This window comes from Saimiri boliviensis, chromosome 6 (assembly GCF_048565385.1).
Source record: "Saimiri boliviensis isolate mSaiBol1 chromosome 6, mSaiBol1.pri, whole genome shotgun sequence".
NCBI lineage: Eukaryota > Metazoa > Chordata > Mammalia > Primates > Cebidae > Saimiri > Saimiri boliviensis.
This window is the reverse complement of record NC_133454.1, coordinates 35,738,317-35,756,384: the sequence shown is the minus strand read 5'-3', so window position 1 is coordinate 35,756,384 and position 18,068 is coordinate 35,738,317. Positions and strand designations below refer to the sequence as shown.

Sequence of the window (18,068 nt, the reverse complement as noted above, 5' to 3'; positions counted from 1 at the left end):
AGCCCATCCGCCTATCTCCAAGTGGAGTTTCTAGGAATAGCAGTACAGATGCTCTTCAGCTTATCATAAGATTGCACCTAAAATAAACTATCATAAACTTCAAATATTATAAGTCAAAAAAGCATTTAGCTAATATACATCACAGTTTAGCCCAGCCTACCTTAAAGTTGCTCAGGACGCTTACATTAGTCTCCAGTTAAGCAAAGTCATCTAACACAAAGATTATTTTATAATAAAATGTTGCCATCTCATGTAATTTATTGAATATTCTACTGAAAGTAAGAAAGAGATTGGTTGTATGGGTTCTGAGTATGGTTTCTACTGAATGCATTTCACTTTCACACCATCATAAAGTTGAAGAATTCTGAATCAAACTACCTTAAACTGGGGATTGTCTGTATATTATCTTGTTATCCAGACAATAGTTTCCTTTATGTAGTCCTGTCCTAGAATCAAGGAAGCATCTGGGCCTCTCTGAGTCCTTCTAAAATTTCTGCCACTTACTGACAGGCTACCCAAATACTAACTTTATAACTTCCGTCCTTTCACGACATCTTAAGTATCATCCATTTGAGACTCCTGCAGCCAGGTTCTCTCAGAAAGGCTTGCTTCTTGGTTTTGGTTCAGTTTCAATAGTTTTCTTGGATCATGATCTGACGTTATCATGCCTCCCTCAATTCTAAATCTGCCTTTCAGGCTTCAATCCTCTTTTTAAACATCGACTTCTGCACTGATTTTTCTCAGGGATTACATCTAATGCCAGGCTCCAGCCATGCTGCCTGCTGGTTACCTGTAATTTATGGTTGTGACTAGCTTCTTCATGTAAGGTAAACTAAGTGTATCAGTAACACAGTATAGAGGAAATAGCCTATCATGCCCAATAAAATTTTGAGAAATGCCCTTTTAATGATCATTAGCATATTTTATGTGATGATTTGAAGAAATTTGGAAGTGTTAAAGTAGAAATTGTATTTTATAATGACATAAATAGTTACAATGTGAGAAAAACTTTTCACACCATGTATCTTAGACGAATTCTTAAAAGAAATTGTCCAAATCTTCTTTTAAGTTGGCTTTCAACACTGAAATAAAGTTTCTTTATGGAACTTAAACAGGTATAAACTATAATTATAAAACTTTCAAAGATTTCTAAGAATTGAAGAACATTATTTATTAACCAAGCACTGTGATGAATGTTTCATGGGTAATGTAGCATGTCCCTGTACACACAGTATAAATTTAGTCAAAGTCTAATAGGTTTTTGGTCACTTTCTAGTACAGATATAAAAGAGAGGTCAGAAGATGCAGTAAGGTTATCACTGATGAAAACAATCAAAATGCACCAACTCCATACGTTAAGTTGATACAAATGTAATTGCAGCTTTTGCCTTGTTGGAATTTGTCATGATATTGGAATACATTCCTAAATGTGGATGTGTTATGCGTCATCTTTAATGGGCATGTCTTGCCTTTTTGCTAATGACTTATTACCTGATGCTTATTTTATTTTATATTTATTTTAGACAATAGAAATGATGTTAGACAAAAAGCAAATTTGAGCAGCTTTCTTATTCGAGTTCAAAATAGGTCATAAAGAAGCCGAGACAACTCGCAACATCAGCAACACATTTTGCCCAGTAACTGCTAACAAATGTACAGCGTGGTGGCAGTTCAGGAAGTTTTTCAATGAAGACAAGAGCCTTTCCTCATCCTTGAAGATGAGGAAATCAGTGGCTGGCAATTGAAAGGTGGCAAAGACCAAATGAGAGCAATCATTAAAGCTGATCTTCTGACTACACCAGAAGTTGCTGAAGAACTCAATGTCAACCATTCTACAGTCATGCAGCATTTGAAGCAAATCGGAAAGGTGAAAAGCTCAGTAGGTAGATACCTTATGAGCCGACCCAAAGTCAAAAATTGTCATTTTGAAGTGTCGTATTCTCTTATTCTATGCAACATCAACCATTTCTCAATCAGCTTGTGACATGCAATGAAAAGTGGATTTTATCCAACATCTGATGATGACCAGCTCAGTGGCTGGACCAAGAAGCAGCTCCCAAAGCACTTCCTTAAGCCAAACTTGCAACAGAAAAAAAGTCATGGTCACTGGTGGTCTGCAGCCAGTCTGACACACTATAGCTTTCTGAATCTTGATGAAATCATTACATCTGAAAAGTATACTCAGTAGATCGATTAGCTGCACCAAAATCTGCAATACCAACAGCAGGCAATAGTCAACAGAAAGGGCACAGTTCCTCTCCATCACAATGCCCAAGGGCATGTCTCACGACCAACACTTCAAAAGTTGAATGAATTGAGCTATGAACTTTTGTCTCATTCACTGTATTCGCCTGACCTCTTGCCAATCAACTACCATTTCTTCAAGCATCTCAACAACTTTCTGCAGGGAAAACGCTTCCACAACCAGCAGGATGCAGAAAATGCTTTCCAAGAGTTGTCTTGAAGCATGGATTTTTATGCTACAGGAATAAACAAACTTACTTTCATTGACAAAAATGTGTTGAATATAATGGTTCCTATTTTGATTAATAATGATGTGTTGGAACCTAATTATAATGATTTAAAATTCATGGTCCAAAACTGCATTACTTTTGCACCAACCTAACATCCACGAGATGCCAAACCAGTAAGTTATCCTGTTGAAGGTTGGCATTATTCTTTCCTCCCTTCCATTTATAATACAAAATGCACAATTTCATTGAAAATTATTTAGTAAATATTCTATCATTAGTTAGTAAATATTCTATCACTATCACTAATATTATTCAGTAAATATTCTATTATCTAATATTTAGTAAATACCCTATTTTTTAGTAAACATTCCATTCTATTATTTAGTGGATATTCATATTGTATTTTAGTAAAAATTTAGCCTAAATTCATATTTTAAGAACCATGGAACTGTCCTCAAATAGATGCCAGCTTATTTAACAATATTTGCTAAGCTCTCAGTAATCTTGTACGCTCTAAGTGGTTAAAGAGAATAAGGAGGAGACTATGAAATGGTATCATCTCACCTCACATATACTTAAATTGGTGAAAAATCATAAAAGTATAAAATAATAAATGGCTCTAAAAATTAAGAGTACAATAATTGAATAAAATAATAAAATTTTGATGAATGATCATGAGATTGTAAAGTTATTAGAATGTGATCTCAACTTTTATATTGGGGAAACTGTTGTGATGTGTTTTATGTAGAAGTGTGTCATCTAAATGAAATACACTTTCCGCCTCTGAGATGGTATTCTTATTTTCATAAAAGATCATTTACATTGTATGCTTGGTCTCTAAAACAATTATCAGCAAACAGTATTTTGAGGAAACAACAGAAAATTGTCAACAAAGGGGTTGCTGGGAGTCAGGATGCCATTGATCATGTGCCAAGTCAAATCTGATAATAAATCATGTTAATGATAAAATTTAGCCAAAAGTACTGATGACATAAGGCAACAAATTTGTAGGTGCAGGAATCTTCTAAATGTCAGAAGACAGTGCTAAATATTTTAAGCCTAGGTAGACCCACAGAGGGTTTATAAACTGCAGATTTTGTTTACCATTAAGGGAATTAGAGAGTAAAATTATATGCTTAGCCTTAGTAGAACAATAACTTGCTTCCTCTAAGGACCACCGTTTTCCCACCAAAAACATCATTTTCAGTCCCTGAATCTCAAGAGCATGCTCCCGTCCCCAGCAAAAGTCTAAGCTATCTAGTAGGAATCACTCCTAATCCAGACTGCCTTTCTCCAAAGATAAAATATCTTAATCTAACCATCTCATTACAAATAGAGGAATGAAATGCACCCTACACATAATTAAGTTTCCCCCTACTAAAATCATAACAAGAAAAAAAAAAGAGATGAAGTCAAGGAACAGTTTATATTTATAGAGGAAGGAACAGGTACAGTGTCAGTTCTGGTTAATAATCCTTGTCTATGCCCCCCAAAAGCATATATTCTACATGTGTCTGAGATGTTAACTCATAAGGGCTTTTAATTAACCTACATTACCTTGGAAATTTTTAATTTAAACCTTGGTCAATTTTTTAAATCACTTAAATGTCACTCCTTGTACTCAAATAACTACTTTAGAATAATTATTAACAATTCAGTTGTTCCTTTCTAAAACCATATTATACCTCTTAGGTCTATGAAACATTTGCACTGACACAGTTTCAAGGGATCAAAGCTATTATCTGAAATACACTATTAGGTTGAAAACAGAGTAGATACTGAGGACTTTTCTGGTTGCTCAACACCAATGAGCAGCACTCTCCCTTCCAGATTCTGCTCCATTTCTCTTCTTTATGAGACTAGCTCAGAATTATTATTTTTATTTTTTGATACAGAGTCTCACTCTGTCACCCAGGCTGAAGTGTAGTGGCATGATCTCGGCTCACTGTAACCTCTACCTTCCAGGTTCAAGCCATTCTCCTGCCTCAGCCTTCCGAGTAGCTGAGACTACAGGTGACCACCACCACACACGGCTTTTTTCTATTTTTAGTAGAGATGGGGTTTCATCATACTGGCCAGGATGGTCTTGAACTACTGACCTTGTAATACTCCCACCTTAACCTCCCAAAGTGCTGGGATTACAAGTGTGAGCCACCGTGCCTGTCCAACTCAGAATTTTTTATTCACTACGTCCATCTCCTCATCTCAGTCAAGTGTCAATGACTGGCTATTGTGCCCTTCTTGATTAATTCCAATCATAAATTCTAGAGATGACCAAAGTATGGCATTTGAATACCCTTTGACTAATATAGACACAATATTCACAACCATGTTTTCATTGTCATGTAACTCAAGAATTCTGAATGCAGCCTTTTTCTGTACTCCCTAAATGCGGCCATGTATACAGCAAATTATCTGATTAAACTCTGCAAATATTTGTACGTAGGCTAAAATATGCATTTTTATCATTCTAGATAACTACAAATTTTGATATTTCTTTAACTGTATCACCTGGGAATATCTGTAAAAACAATAGAGCTAATTAAAATATAACCAAAAGCTTCCATATTTTTTGTAAATCACACTTTTTAAACATTACAACACAATCACTGAATGTGCTCTAAATGGAACAGCTTTTGTTGCTAAAATGATCTAACTACTATGAGAAATGATAAACTGGAATCAGACACGCTGTTGCTGTCCAATTCTTACTGGAAATAGAAAACAGCAAATACAGATATATTCCGTGAACATGGGAACATTTGAAACAAAGCTCACATTTAGATGGGGTTTGTCATTGTTTAAGTGAGCTACTATAATCAAATTTAGTATCTGTGACTAAAACGTATCATGACCACTGAAGATAAAAATACATGCTATTAATCATGTAAATTCTCTTGAGTGCAGTAAAATAATATACACAAGGTTCTTTTAGTTTTCCATATATCTTACTTAAATTTGGATAAAAGCTTCCACGATTATGCATGTGTGAACAAAACTATTTCATAGTCATTGATACTTAATTTTGGTCTATTTAATAAAATAGCATAGGATATCTGCTGTAATTTCAGGGTTTTTCCCCTTTAAAATTTATATTAAAACTTAATATTGCAATAGTATTAAGATGTGGGACCTTTAAGAAGTCATTAGGCCATTACTGTGGCAATGACATTACCCATTCTTGCTCTATTTCTCCCTCTATCTCTGCCCTTCCACCTTCACCATGTGATGACACAGCAAGAATGTCCACATCAGATTCTAGCACTTTGTACTGGACTTCCCAGACTCCAGAATCATGAGCCAATACATTTCTGTTCATTTAAAATAACCCAGTCTGTGGTATACTGTAATAGAAGCACAAAATGGACTAAGACAGAATGTTATCATTAGTTTACAAAGAAGCAGCCATTATATAAAGGCTGCTTCATAAGGTTTTGGCTTTTTTTTTTCCACAAATGACTCTTAAAATCAACTATTCATATTACTGATTTAGACCATAACCATTGTACATATCTCTGAAGATCTATATAATTATTCATATTATTTTTTTCTATTTCAAATAGAAAGCACAACACATGTGAATGTGCCAGACAATCACAATACTTATCAAATTCTTTCACATCTTTAGAGATTAAAACAATAATTGTCTTGTGATGAGTTAACATACAGTTTGCACATAGTACATGGCCAATATCTAATACAGAAAAAAATTTAAAAAGTAGACCTCAGTTTAATAAACCTGTACAGATATTTTATGTTCACTATAGTAATCCCATTCTAAATGTTATTGACTGATGAAAGAAAAAGGGTCGAGAGAGTTGCATAAAAATCTGGGTCACAAACATTCAGAAAGCATTTTGAATATCATTATCATTAAAATATAAGGAGGTAAAGTAATGGTATATAAGGGCCATTCAAGCTACTTTTTAGAGCCAATCTGTTTATAATTTTCTAAAAATACTTGTTAAAATGTTAGAAACAAAGACATTTGTAATAATTTATACAAATAAGTTATTTGTATGTTATTCATATATAAAAAAGTTGTATAATAACTAAGTAAGCAATTATAAAACAAAGCCATTGTAATAATTTACAAATGGCTTTGTTTCCAACATTTTAACAAATATTTACATACTTTGTCTCTATGAAAATGTTTCTGGGCCAAAACAGACCTACCAAAAATATATGATATCACTATATGCTGCTATATGCTACTCATGTTTGTTCTGGAATCTACTCTAACAATTCAGTCTAGCCTTTTGTAAAATTTTACCTTTTAATTTAGTCCCACATGGTTGGAATTCTATAATGAATTCAGCCTATTGCTGTTATAACGGTGAAAATATTTCGGGACAAAAAAGAGACAATCAGACATAATAAAACTTAAAAAGAACCAATGAATGGGCTAAGCGCATTGGCTCACGCCTGTAATCCCAACACTCTGGAAGGCCAAGGAGGGTGGATACCCTGAGGTCAGGAGTTCGAGACCAGCCTGGCCAACATGATGAAACCCTATCTCTACCAAAAAAAACCCCACAAAAATTAGCTGAAAGTGGTAGTGTGTGCCTGTAGTCCCAGCTATTAGGGAGGCTGAGGTGGGGGAATCGCTTGAACCTCAGAAGCAGAGGTTGCAGTGAGCCGAGATCATGCCACTGCACTTCATCTGGCCTGGGCCACAGAGTGAGACCCTGTCTTACCTCAAAAAAAAAAAAAAAAAAAAAAATCAATGAAGACATCAGCTCTGACCAAATACACCTATATGGAGAGACTCTAGTAGAACACAGAGTGATAAACTATTATTTCCTCTTTATCTCTGGTACTGCTGCTTTCCTTGAGATAATTATCAGTTTTTTCCTTTACAAATGTGAAAGCATCTTTCTGACTCCCCTTACTTCCTTCCTGTACTTCCTTCCTGCCGTAAGAAGAATGTTGTTATTATTATTTTAAATCTGCATGCTAAGAGGCCTCTGAAACAACTGCTGCTAAAAGTATTCTGATTAATGGAGGCTTGCTGTTAACACGGATAAAATTTTTAGACTCCTTAACAAGAACTGTAAGTATGTATAATTTCATTGCAGTCATTCATACTTTGCTACAAGTATAATATATAATGTGTAGTTCCCTAAACATAGGACTGTTCTCTATTACCCCTTTGCCTTTGAACACAGAATTTCTTTTATCTATAATGTACTTCCACACAGGCAATATATTTTAGATCCAGTATCATTTCCTTATTTTTGCTTCACCCAATCATACAACACAGGTTAGATTTGATGCTTCTCTTTCATGTTACAAAATAATCCCATGCATACCTCTGTCATGATACCAATAACAGCAGGTTGGGTGCCTTTTGAGTATATGCATGTGTGTCTGTTTCTGTGAGCATGTGAGACTGCAGTGCATTGAAAGGTATGGACTTGCAAATATGAAAGCAGGCAGATATAGCTTCTTTACTGTGAATTTCATTAAGCTATTCCCTGGCACAGTGATTGAATCTCAATATCCTCAACAGTACTATAATACCTCAATATGTCATTATAAGAACTGGTTCTTATCTAGAGGTTGGAAGAATCAGATGGCAGTGACCACACATTGGTTAAAAATAAGAGGCAAGCACAGAGTTGGGGGGTGGGGATAAAATAAGCAAAAATGTTTCCTTTCTATATGTACTTGCAAAGAAAACCAAAAATTACAACATAGATTTTTTAAAAAGCCAAAGTCAATAGAAGAAATATGATTTAATCCCAAATAAAATACATTTAAAATTCTGTTTATCAGAACTTTAACATAAATATACTTGAGATATCCCAAAATATAAATGCAGGAATGAATTTCCTTAAACTAAGTAAGCAATTATAAAACACAAAAAGGGTAGAAATAAATTAAGAGTCGACAAATCACAAAGTTAGTAAAAATCTTGCAAATAAAATACAGTCCATTAAAAATTTACCAAATATAATACATTTTAGAGATTTAAAGATACTTAAGACATATGGAAGATGAAATGAATGATATGTATGTATATGTCCATGTGTGTATATGTATGTTTGTATATATATGTATATTTATACATTGTAAAAGATGATCGCTATCCTAGTGTTTTGCAACAAAACTAAGTAATTAGTGGAGAAGTAGTAATTGAAGAATAGAGAGCTGGATTTTGCACATTTGAAAAGAAAGGTGTCAAAATTTTTTGGAAATTGTCTCATAAGTGTTGGGCAGATATGCAAAAATAAATACACTTTTAGAAATTACACAGTAAAGGTACAAAATACCAAGCATTAAAAGTAACTTCCATTGGGCAGTCTACTAACAAAGAAAATGACAACTAGATTGATAACAAACTTGCCTGCTACAAAAGAGGCCAGCAGATATTTAAAGTATTAAGGGAACACAACTATCAATCTAGAAATTTTACACCCTGCCAAACCATCTATCACTCAAGAATAACCGCAAAATAAAGATATTTTCAGACAGAAAAGACTAAGATAGTCTGCCACAGCGATAGCCTTTTTACTACAAAATATGATTCACCCAAAAAGTGAACACAGAGAGAAAAATTATAATAGAAGAAATTATGACTATAGATACTGATGTTACAGAAAATATAATTAAGTACTGATTTTTAAACATATTTTAGCAAAAGAAGAAACAATAAGTACTTAAAGCATGCAAATATTTTATGTTCGAAAAAATAAAATTATCAAAAAACATTGTACTTGGGAAATTTCTTAATTTCATTACTGATAATCACTGTAGACTAAGTTGATGGTACTCACAAAAGAAATAGGCATATGATGCAAAAAAAGATAAAAAACAAGAGAGAGGAATATAATACAGAAAGCAATCTGTCTAATAGAAAGCAAGTGAAAATGAAAACATTCTAAAGAAATCAGAGTGTGGCAGATACTGGCTACTTTTAACCAAACCTTTGCTGTTTTCCTCCTAAGCACACACTAGCTATTTTTTCAGGCTATTTGTCAAAACATACTATCTAATATATACTATTAGACAAAATCATATAGGCAAGAACTGACAGAAATAACAGACAAGAGAAATAGAGTGATAGGGCTCTATATACCAACTTAACAAACACTATGCTATGCATACGTTATTATTTTCTAGGAGACAAAAACTATATGAGACCTAGGAATAAACTTAGCAAAAGCTGTAAAAAATATCTTGGAAAAAAATTAAATCATATTACTGAGGGATTTAAAGTATATTTGAAAATATATGACAGGGTGATTTCACAAATCAGTGGAGATCACTGACACTGGTTAATACGTAGTACTCCAAAAATAGAAAACAAAATAAAATCAAGTGATTACTTCATAGTATATATCAAAATAATTTCATGTAATTAAATACCTAAATATGAAAATCAAAATTCAAATTTGAAAGAAAATGAATAAAAATTTAAGGTAAAAAGGCCTTTTTAGGATATGAAAAGCACAGAGTACAAAGGAAAATATTGCTCTATCTCATTTCACAAAAATCAAAAATTTCTGTTTAACAAAAGATACTGACAAATTAAAAAAGAGAAGCTTCAGTCTGACAAAATATATCTGCAGTGCATTTAACCAACTAGTGACCAATTGACTTGTAAATTTCCTACACTTAAATATAAGTAATATTCTAGCCGGGCACGGTGGCTCACGCCTGTAATCCCAGAACTTTGGGAGGCCGAGGCGGGTGGATCACGAGGTCAAGAGATCGAGACCATCTTGGTCAACATGGTGAAACCCGGCTCTACTAAAAATACAAAAAATTAGCTGGGCATGGTGGCGCGTGCCTGTAATCCCAGCTACTCGGGAGGCTGAGGCAGGAGAATTGCTTGAACCCAGGAGGCGGAGGTTGCGGTGAGCCGGGATGGCGCCATTGCACTCCAGCCTGGGTAACAAGAGCGAAACCCTCAGTCTAAAAAAAAAAAAAAAAAAAAAAATTCTAACAGAAATAACAATCAACATGTATAAGAAATATTCATTAGAAAAAACAGAATGTCCAATATTTATTAATGAAATTTCAACCTCACTAGTCTAGCAAATGCAAACTAAACCACAATAAAATAATATACTATACTCAAGAAACTGCCAAAACAATATATGTTGGTGACTGTGGAATAATATGAACACTCATACAATGTTGGTAGAAGTGTCAATCACTTAGGAAAGCAATTTGACAATATCTGGAAATGTTACAGTGCTTGTATATAAAAATTGCACTCCCAAAATACATATAACGCAACTTCTGATGAGACATGGAAAAAATGCATCTGACATATAACAGTGTAAAATTAGAAAAACTAATTATTTACAAAAAGAGAATGCCTAAACAAATTGCAGTAGAGTCATAGAGTGGTATGCTTCATAGGAAATGAACTTAGAACTGAAGATATCAAGGTACGTGAATCTCTAGATTACAATGTTGATCCAGAAAAAGTGGATCATGAATGACATACACAGTATCATTGACACAAAATTTTTCAAGATGAGTATATACATTTTATAGGCTTCATATGTATAGAAATATAAATACATGCATGTAAATGACAAAATAAATATAGTGGCTCTGGTAAGAATAGAAAAAGTGAGAGATGCAATCTAAGCAAAATATTCAAGAACTCTCTGCTTAAATTTTATGTCAAAAAATACTGAAGCAAATTTGGAAAAAAAGTTCAATGAAGTTTAATATAGAGTCACAAGAGGCATTCATGAAATTATTTCCTTTATGTTTTAAATATTTGACAATTTCTTTTCTTTTTTTTTTTTTTTTTTTTTTGAGACGGAGTTTCACTCTTGTTACCCAGGCTGGAGTGCAATGGCGCGATCTCGGCTCACCGCAACCTCCGCCTCCTGGGTTCAGGCAATTCTCCTGCCTCAGCCTCCTGAGTAGCTGGGACTACAGGGATGTGCCACCATGCCCAGCTCATTTTTTGTGTTTTTAGTAGAGACGGGGTTTCACCATGTTGACCAGGATGGTCTCGATCTCTCGACCTCGTGATCCACCCGCCTTGACCTCCCAAAGTGCTGGGATTACAAGCTTGAGCCACCGCGCCCGGCATATTTGACAATTTCTAATGCAATGAATAAAGTATAATACATTTAATATAAACTATGAACAAGTAAAATAGTAGGAAGATTAGAATTTTATCTCTTCCAATTGCAGTATTAGCTTTATTTTTTCAGGTTTTCTCTGCAGCATCTGTTAATGTAACAAATAGGACTAACAAAATAGAAAGGCTATGTACAAAATATGTAAGAGAACAAAGAAGAATGGATAATCTAGACCTGAATACACAAATCTGTGCTGAATATAGGAACTAGCTTCCAATAAAAGAATACCAACCTGTTGAGATGATCACAAGATGACATAGAAAATAGATGAAACATATAAAGGAAACTTCAAAGCTAAGAAACTATGATTTTCTGTAGATATATAGAATTACAGTAAGAATCGTAGAAAGGAAACTCAGAAAATGAACAAAGATTATGTGTTTATTACCTCACAGTCTTTGTGGGTCAGGGAAGCAGGTGTGGCTCAATCCTTGCTCTGTGTCTTTCATAAGGTGGGAAGTAGTCTCAACCCAATGCTCGAACAGGTATAAATACACTTGGAAACTTACTCATGTGACTACTGATAGGATTCAGCTCCTTAGGGGTGTTGGACTGAGTGCTTTACTCACTCTTGGGCTGTTGGCCAGAGGCCACTCCCAGTGGGCCTGTCAATAGGGAAGCTGTAAGCATGAGCTGACTTCTATCAACATGAGCAAGGCAGAAAGAAAAAAAAAAAAAAAAAAAGAAAGAAAAAGAAAAAACAACAGCAAACAAGAAGGAAGGCAGTGCCTTTTGTAACCCACTGTTGGAAGTCATATCCCACTACATTGTTCATAATCCATTCTTCAGAAGCAAGTTAATAACCACAGCCAACAAATAAAGTAAGAGATTACATAGTAAATGCCAAGAGGTAGGAATCACTGTGAGACACTGTCTACTCACTACAGGTGCTGTAATATTTATTTCAGATTTTTTCTTCAAGATATAAAGTATCACTAAGTTGAGACCATGAATATTCTCTCTCCCGGCAGTTATTCTTGTCCTCATTCTCCTTTTCTTCTCAGTGGTAAATACTGTAGTCAATTTGCTATCTCAAGTTCATGTTTTAAAATCATAACACTTACGTGTTTCCATACATTTATATTATTTTTCATTGTTTTACATAAGCAATATCATATTACATATAATACTCTATCACTTTCCTTGTTCACTATTTTGAGATATACCCATTTTCCTTCATAAAGATATAGTCTATTCACTTTCACAGTTTTAGTTTTCCATTAAACAACAACCACCACAAAATGTATCCATTCCCCTTCTGATGGGCGTATGAGTTGTTTCCACCCTTCGCTATTAAACATATATTACAGTGAACATGCCTGTTCTTTCCTTGTACTTGTGTGGGAAGCTTTTTCCAAGTTGGATATCCAGAAGTGGAATTCCTTCCCCAGATTGCTCTGCAAACTAGGTCTTTACATTTCTCATAAAAATCTTTGCTCTGTCTGGGGTACTTCTTGGCTTAACTCTGAACAGGAGTGGGATGACGTTCTATTCAGGCTCTGTTAGTTTTCTCATTTTTCACACGAGCATGTCAAACTCAGCTTTACTCTCTATTAAGGCTAAAGGGAATTACCTGACAAAAGCCATATGTCAGACTCTTGTCAGAGATAACGAACTCAAAGTCACATCTAGCTAAGATTTATAAAATGCTCAGATGAGAAAACAGTAGTTATGGAAGATTACTTGGAAAATACTCAGATTAGCCATTCTCCCTTATACTCTAAAATATGCATTAGATTACATTAGCAGAGGACTAATTTATATTAAATTCATTCCCAGCCTAGAGCCTTGTGACTTAATAAGTAAAATCCACAGCCCAGCAGTATCAGCATCACCTGGGAACTTTTTATAGTGAGATTACATTGCCCTATCCCGATCTTTGCAAGGGGAACTTATTTTAACAAGTGTTTTATTTGTAAAGATTAAGGAGCACAGTTTTAGACAATTACTTCTTCTCATTTTGCTGTTTCTGTTTGGGTTTCATCTGCTTTTATTGAAACAGATGAAACTCATTATTATGGGTACAGTAAAAGTAATGTCCAGGTCACTTGCCATTACATCGAATAATAAACTCTTAAAGAGGACCTGCCAGAAAAAAAATTGTCTTATCAAAGTGGCAGACAATTGTGCTTTTAAAGAATAATAATTTCATTTTAATGTTTGAAATACTGTGAAATTTGTAACTGACCAGATTTTTTTTTTCCTTTCCGGCTGCTAATTACCAATAATGAGACCAGTTCACTGTAGGTATATAGGCACTAATGGTAGACACCTTGAATTGGTCTTATAGCAGACTGCATATTATATCCCATATTTATTGTTCTCAACATTTTCATGGATTTGAATTCATAATTCTATTTTATTTACCATTGTAACTACCTCAACTCCCATTTGAATGAAGAGAACAAAGAGACCAAACACTAGCGGGCTGAAAATTATACCAACTATAAAAGATCATACTTCTGATCACTTGTCATTCTACCTTAATGCCATCCCGTAAGATAATGCCTAAAGAAAATAAACCCAAACACACTTCTGCCTAATTAAGTTTCATAGTAGGCTTAATGTAATAGAAAGTTAAAAACTGAACTATTTGGGAAAATAAAACATTTGTGGAGTTCTAACATCATGTTTACATACAATTTAGATGCCAACACTAAGAGACGATGCTCCATGTGACGATCGGTGTAATCATAAAGAATAAGTTTTCCTGCATCTGGCACCACAACCAAATCGACATTTCCAGAATCTTTCCAATATCTTAGTTCCTGCAAAATGTATCTTTGAATGTTTATTCTTTCATCAGTCATAGTTGAAGTGTAGCCCAAGCGTACTAGTGTTAAAATCATCATTGATGTGAAAGAAAATTGGCTATACTTATTGGCAGTGTGACCTCGTGAAAAATACTTACCTGTTCCAGAGTTTTCATTTCTATAGAAGGCAGTAACAGTGTCTACCTCACATATGTTTTGAGAAAACTGAATGACATATCTGTATAAAACAGACCAATCAGAGGCTAGTAATGACAGGTGCCAGTCTGTCTGTTAATCACATATTATCGATAGATCCCAAACTGACAACAAAAATGTTGTTCAAACTATAATGCTACTAGCTGTATAGCAGTCCTTAATTTAACTTATATCTTAGTATTGGATATATAATTTCTTATTTTTTTATTCATAAGTATGCTAGGTATATACATATGTCTTTGTGTGCTCTGTTTATTTTTATTTTTTTTTTACACAGAATACACTTTCAGAAGTAAAACCATTGGATTGAAGTATAGGACTGTTTTATGTTCTGATATTCATTGTCAAATTTCCCTTCCCAAAGTGTGTATTTTTACTTTCAGTCTATTTGTGTATTTACTCTTAGTCCTAAGTTAGAATTCACATAGAACGCAATTAAATAAAAATGCACACAAATCCTTTAAAGATGTTTAGAACAGAATACTAACTTACACCAAGACAGGCTTAGCATTCCTCTCAGCTTAATAAAATTTAGACAGATTTCTTCCTGACTGTAGTCTTCTAATCTCCACTTCCTGAGAGCATTTACTTTAGAAAGTTCCAACTGTAAATGTATTCTCTGCCACTTTTAGATGTAAATAATCTTTCAGATTCTTGTCATTTTTATAACCCAGTAATATCTGTCTCAGGGCCTGGGAGCTCTCCATTTGAAATGTAACCATCAAGAAACACAGGGTCTCCATCGCCCAGTGTGTAGGAGATGGTAGTAGCCTAACTTCAGTAAGCACCAATTAACAGACACAGATGACCTAGTCACGTGAACCAGCATCTCCCCTAACATCCTCCAATTTTCTCCTTCTAGCTCACCCCAGCTTTGAAAACTCTCTCACCTTCATTTTTAGCAGAGTTGAGTTCAATCACTCTCTCCTATTACAATAGTCTTGATCTCTATTGCAACAGTCTTAAATAAGTCTTCTTTGCCTGCTTTCCTCTCTATCTGGTGCAATTTTTCTTTGACACTTACCATCTTGTCTGAAGGCATCCGAGGAATGATAAAGATTGATGGGGGAATAATAATGCTGAGCTACCCCTCGCCAGCTGGGTGAAGAAACACTCTGTGTTCCCAATGAAGGACTGCTGTATCGTGATCTGGTTTTGGAACCAAAGAGAGATGAAGATGAACTCTTCTTAATTCTTAACAAAGTGGCATATGGAGTGGAGAGACCAGGAAGAGCTTTTGAATATTCTGTAAGAGAAAAATATAATACAATGTGAATACTCAGAAAACTGGTTTATGTTTTTCTTATGAAAATTGTTTCTTTTGAACACATTACTGAAAACTTTCGGAGCTGTAAGCAAATTCAGATTACAGTGAGTGTGTGAAAAAAAGTTACTTTTATATTTTCGAAAAGTTTCTAAAAATCCTACTAGTTATAATATTGGATGAAAAAAGAAAAGAGAAAAGAAAAATAAATGGTGGAAAAGGGGAGGGGAGGGGAGGGGAGGGGAGGGGAGGAAAGGGGAAAGGCAAGGAGAGAGAGAGAGTTATGTAGAAAAGAAGGAAAAACAGTCAAAAGCCCAAGCTTTATACTTTCTTTCTTAGGAATACTTGTACATTAACTTTTAAAAGTTTACTCTAATATTATAATACTCATTCACATAGATTAGATCAGATATTTCCTTTTTATTAAGATGTAGTGAGAAAACCAACATTTCACTTACATTCTACAAATATAGCTAAGAACTTCATTGACTAAAATTTATTATGTGGTAGAAAGTGTGTTCAACATGGTACATGTGTTTTGACTAGGATCTACGTAATACCTCATGTTCTTGAAAAGCAGTCAAATTCACTAGGAAACATAAAAAAATAGAATGAAGTTCATTTTCTAAGTTTTATTGTCTAATTTATATAGCTTAGTACTGTTAAGTGGGAATACAATGATGACTTTTTTTTTTTTCTTTTTTTTTTTTTTTTGAGACAGAGTCTTGCTGTGTCACCAGGTGCCAGGCTGGAGTGCAGTGGCGTGATCTCGGCTCACTGCCAATCTCTGCCTCCCAGGTTCAAGCAATTCTCCTGCCTCAGCCTCCCAAGTAGCTGGGAATACAGACACACACCACCATGCCCAGCTAATTTTTGTATTTTTAGTAGAGACAGGTTTTCACCATGTTGGCCAGGATGGTCTCGATCTCTTGACCTCGTGATCCGCCTGCCTCGGTCTCCCAAAGTGTTGGGATTACAGGCGTGAGCCACCACACCCGGCCTGAAATTTTCATTTTTATTGATTGAGAAATTTCCCTATTTTACCTTTAATTATCAGCATGTTTGGTTAGAAAGGTTGAATATTCTGCCTGAAATGGATTGAACTATCTTTCCTTTATGTCCATAAGAAAGAGTAAGTTTAGTGTACAGATCACATTTTAAAAGATACAAATTACGACGAACTCTGAAAAGAAGTAAGGAATTAGAAATTTTTTCTGTGTCCAATATCAATTAAGTCAGAGAATTTGCTGACCCTGGAAATACTTCTAAGATGCTGGCAGTTTGCAGCCAGGCAGAGAGGCTCATCCCTGTAATCCCAGCACTTAGAGAGGCTGAGGTGCAAGAATAATTTGAGCCAGGAGTTCAAAACATGCAAAGGCAATTAAGTGAGACCCCATCTACACAAAACGTATAAAAAATTAGTCACATATGGTGGCACATGCCTGTACCTCCAGCTATTAGTGAAGCTGATCTGGGAGGATGCTTGAGCCTGGAAGGTTTACGCCAGGCGTCTCCAAACTTTTTACACAGGGGGCCAGTTCACTGTCCCTCAGACCGTTGGAGGGCCGCCACATACAGTGCTCCTCTCACTGACCACCAACGAAAGAGGTGCCCCTTCCTGAAGTGCGGTGTGGGGCTGGATAAATGGCCTCAGGGGGCCGCATGAGGCCTGTGGGCCATAGTTTGGGGACGCCTGGTTTACACAGTAGTGAGCCACAATCGTGCCACTGTACACCTGGGCAACAGGACAAGACCCTGTCTCAAAAAAAGAATGATTATCTGGCCTTTAAACTTAATGACTACCAATTAAATTTTTGACACACACACAAAAACTATCATTGTCAGTAAGCTTTCTTATAATTAATTAAAATTATTTAGAATATTTATGCTTACAGAGATATTTTGGAATGCAAAAAGCATTTTTCTGTGATTTGAAATATAACACTTTAGGTGCTAAGCATCAAATTAAGTTTGATATTTTCTGTTCTGTGAAATTGTAAATATGATTTCTTTGAAACTCAAAGTATATTTTTAGATGTTTTCCACAGTTAAAATGAGCATGATATGTGTAGCCCAAGCCCAGCAAGCGTTGTTAAGAGATTCATGTCCTTTAGCCTTTGCTGTTCAACCACAAGTCTGACAAAGGTGGATCAATTTTAACTGAAAAGAGCTAACCTCTCCTGGGCAAACTATATGTGAACAGATTATGGGTGGACATAAAATCTCCTTTAAAACATGGAATTAA

At 34.9% G+C, this 18,068-nt stretch overlaps 1 protein-coding gene across 3 annotated transcripts in view; it reads right to left on the bottom strand.

Moving 5' to 3' along the window:
- CNTN5 (contactin 5) overlaps positions 1 to 18,068 on the bottom strand; it is a 1,375,758-nt gene that overhangs the window by 555,634 nt on the left and 802,056 nt on the right. For all 3 annotated transcript variants that reach the window (XM_074400462.1, XM_039471391.2, XM_074400463.1), the window contains one exon: positions 15,584 to 15,805. In XM_074400462.1, the coding sequence (XP_074256563.1) occupies positions 15,584 to 15,805 (222 nt within the window). The remainder of the gene's footprint in view (positions 1 to 15,583; positions 15,806 to 18,068) is intronic.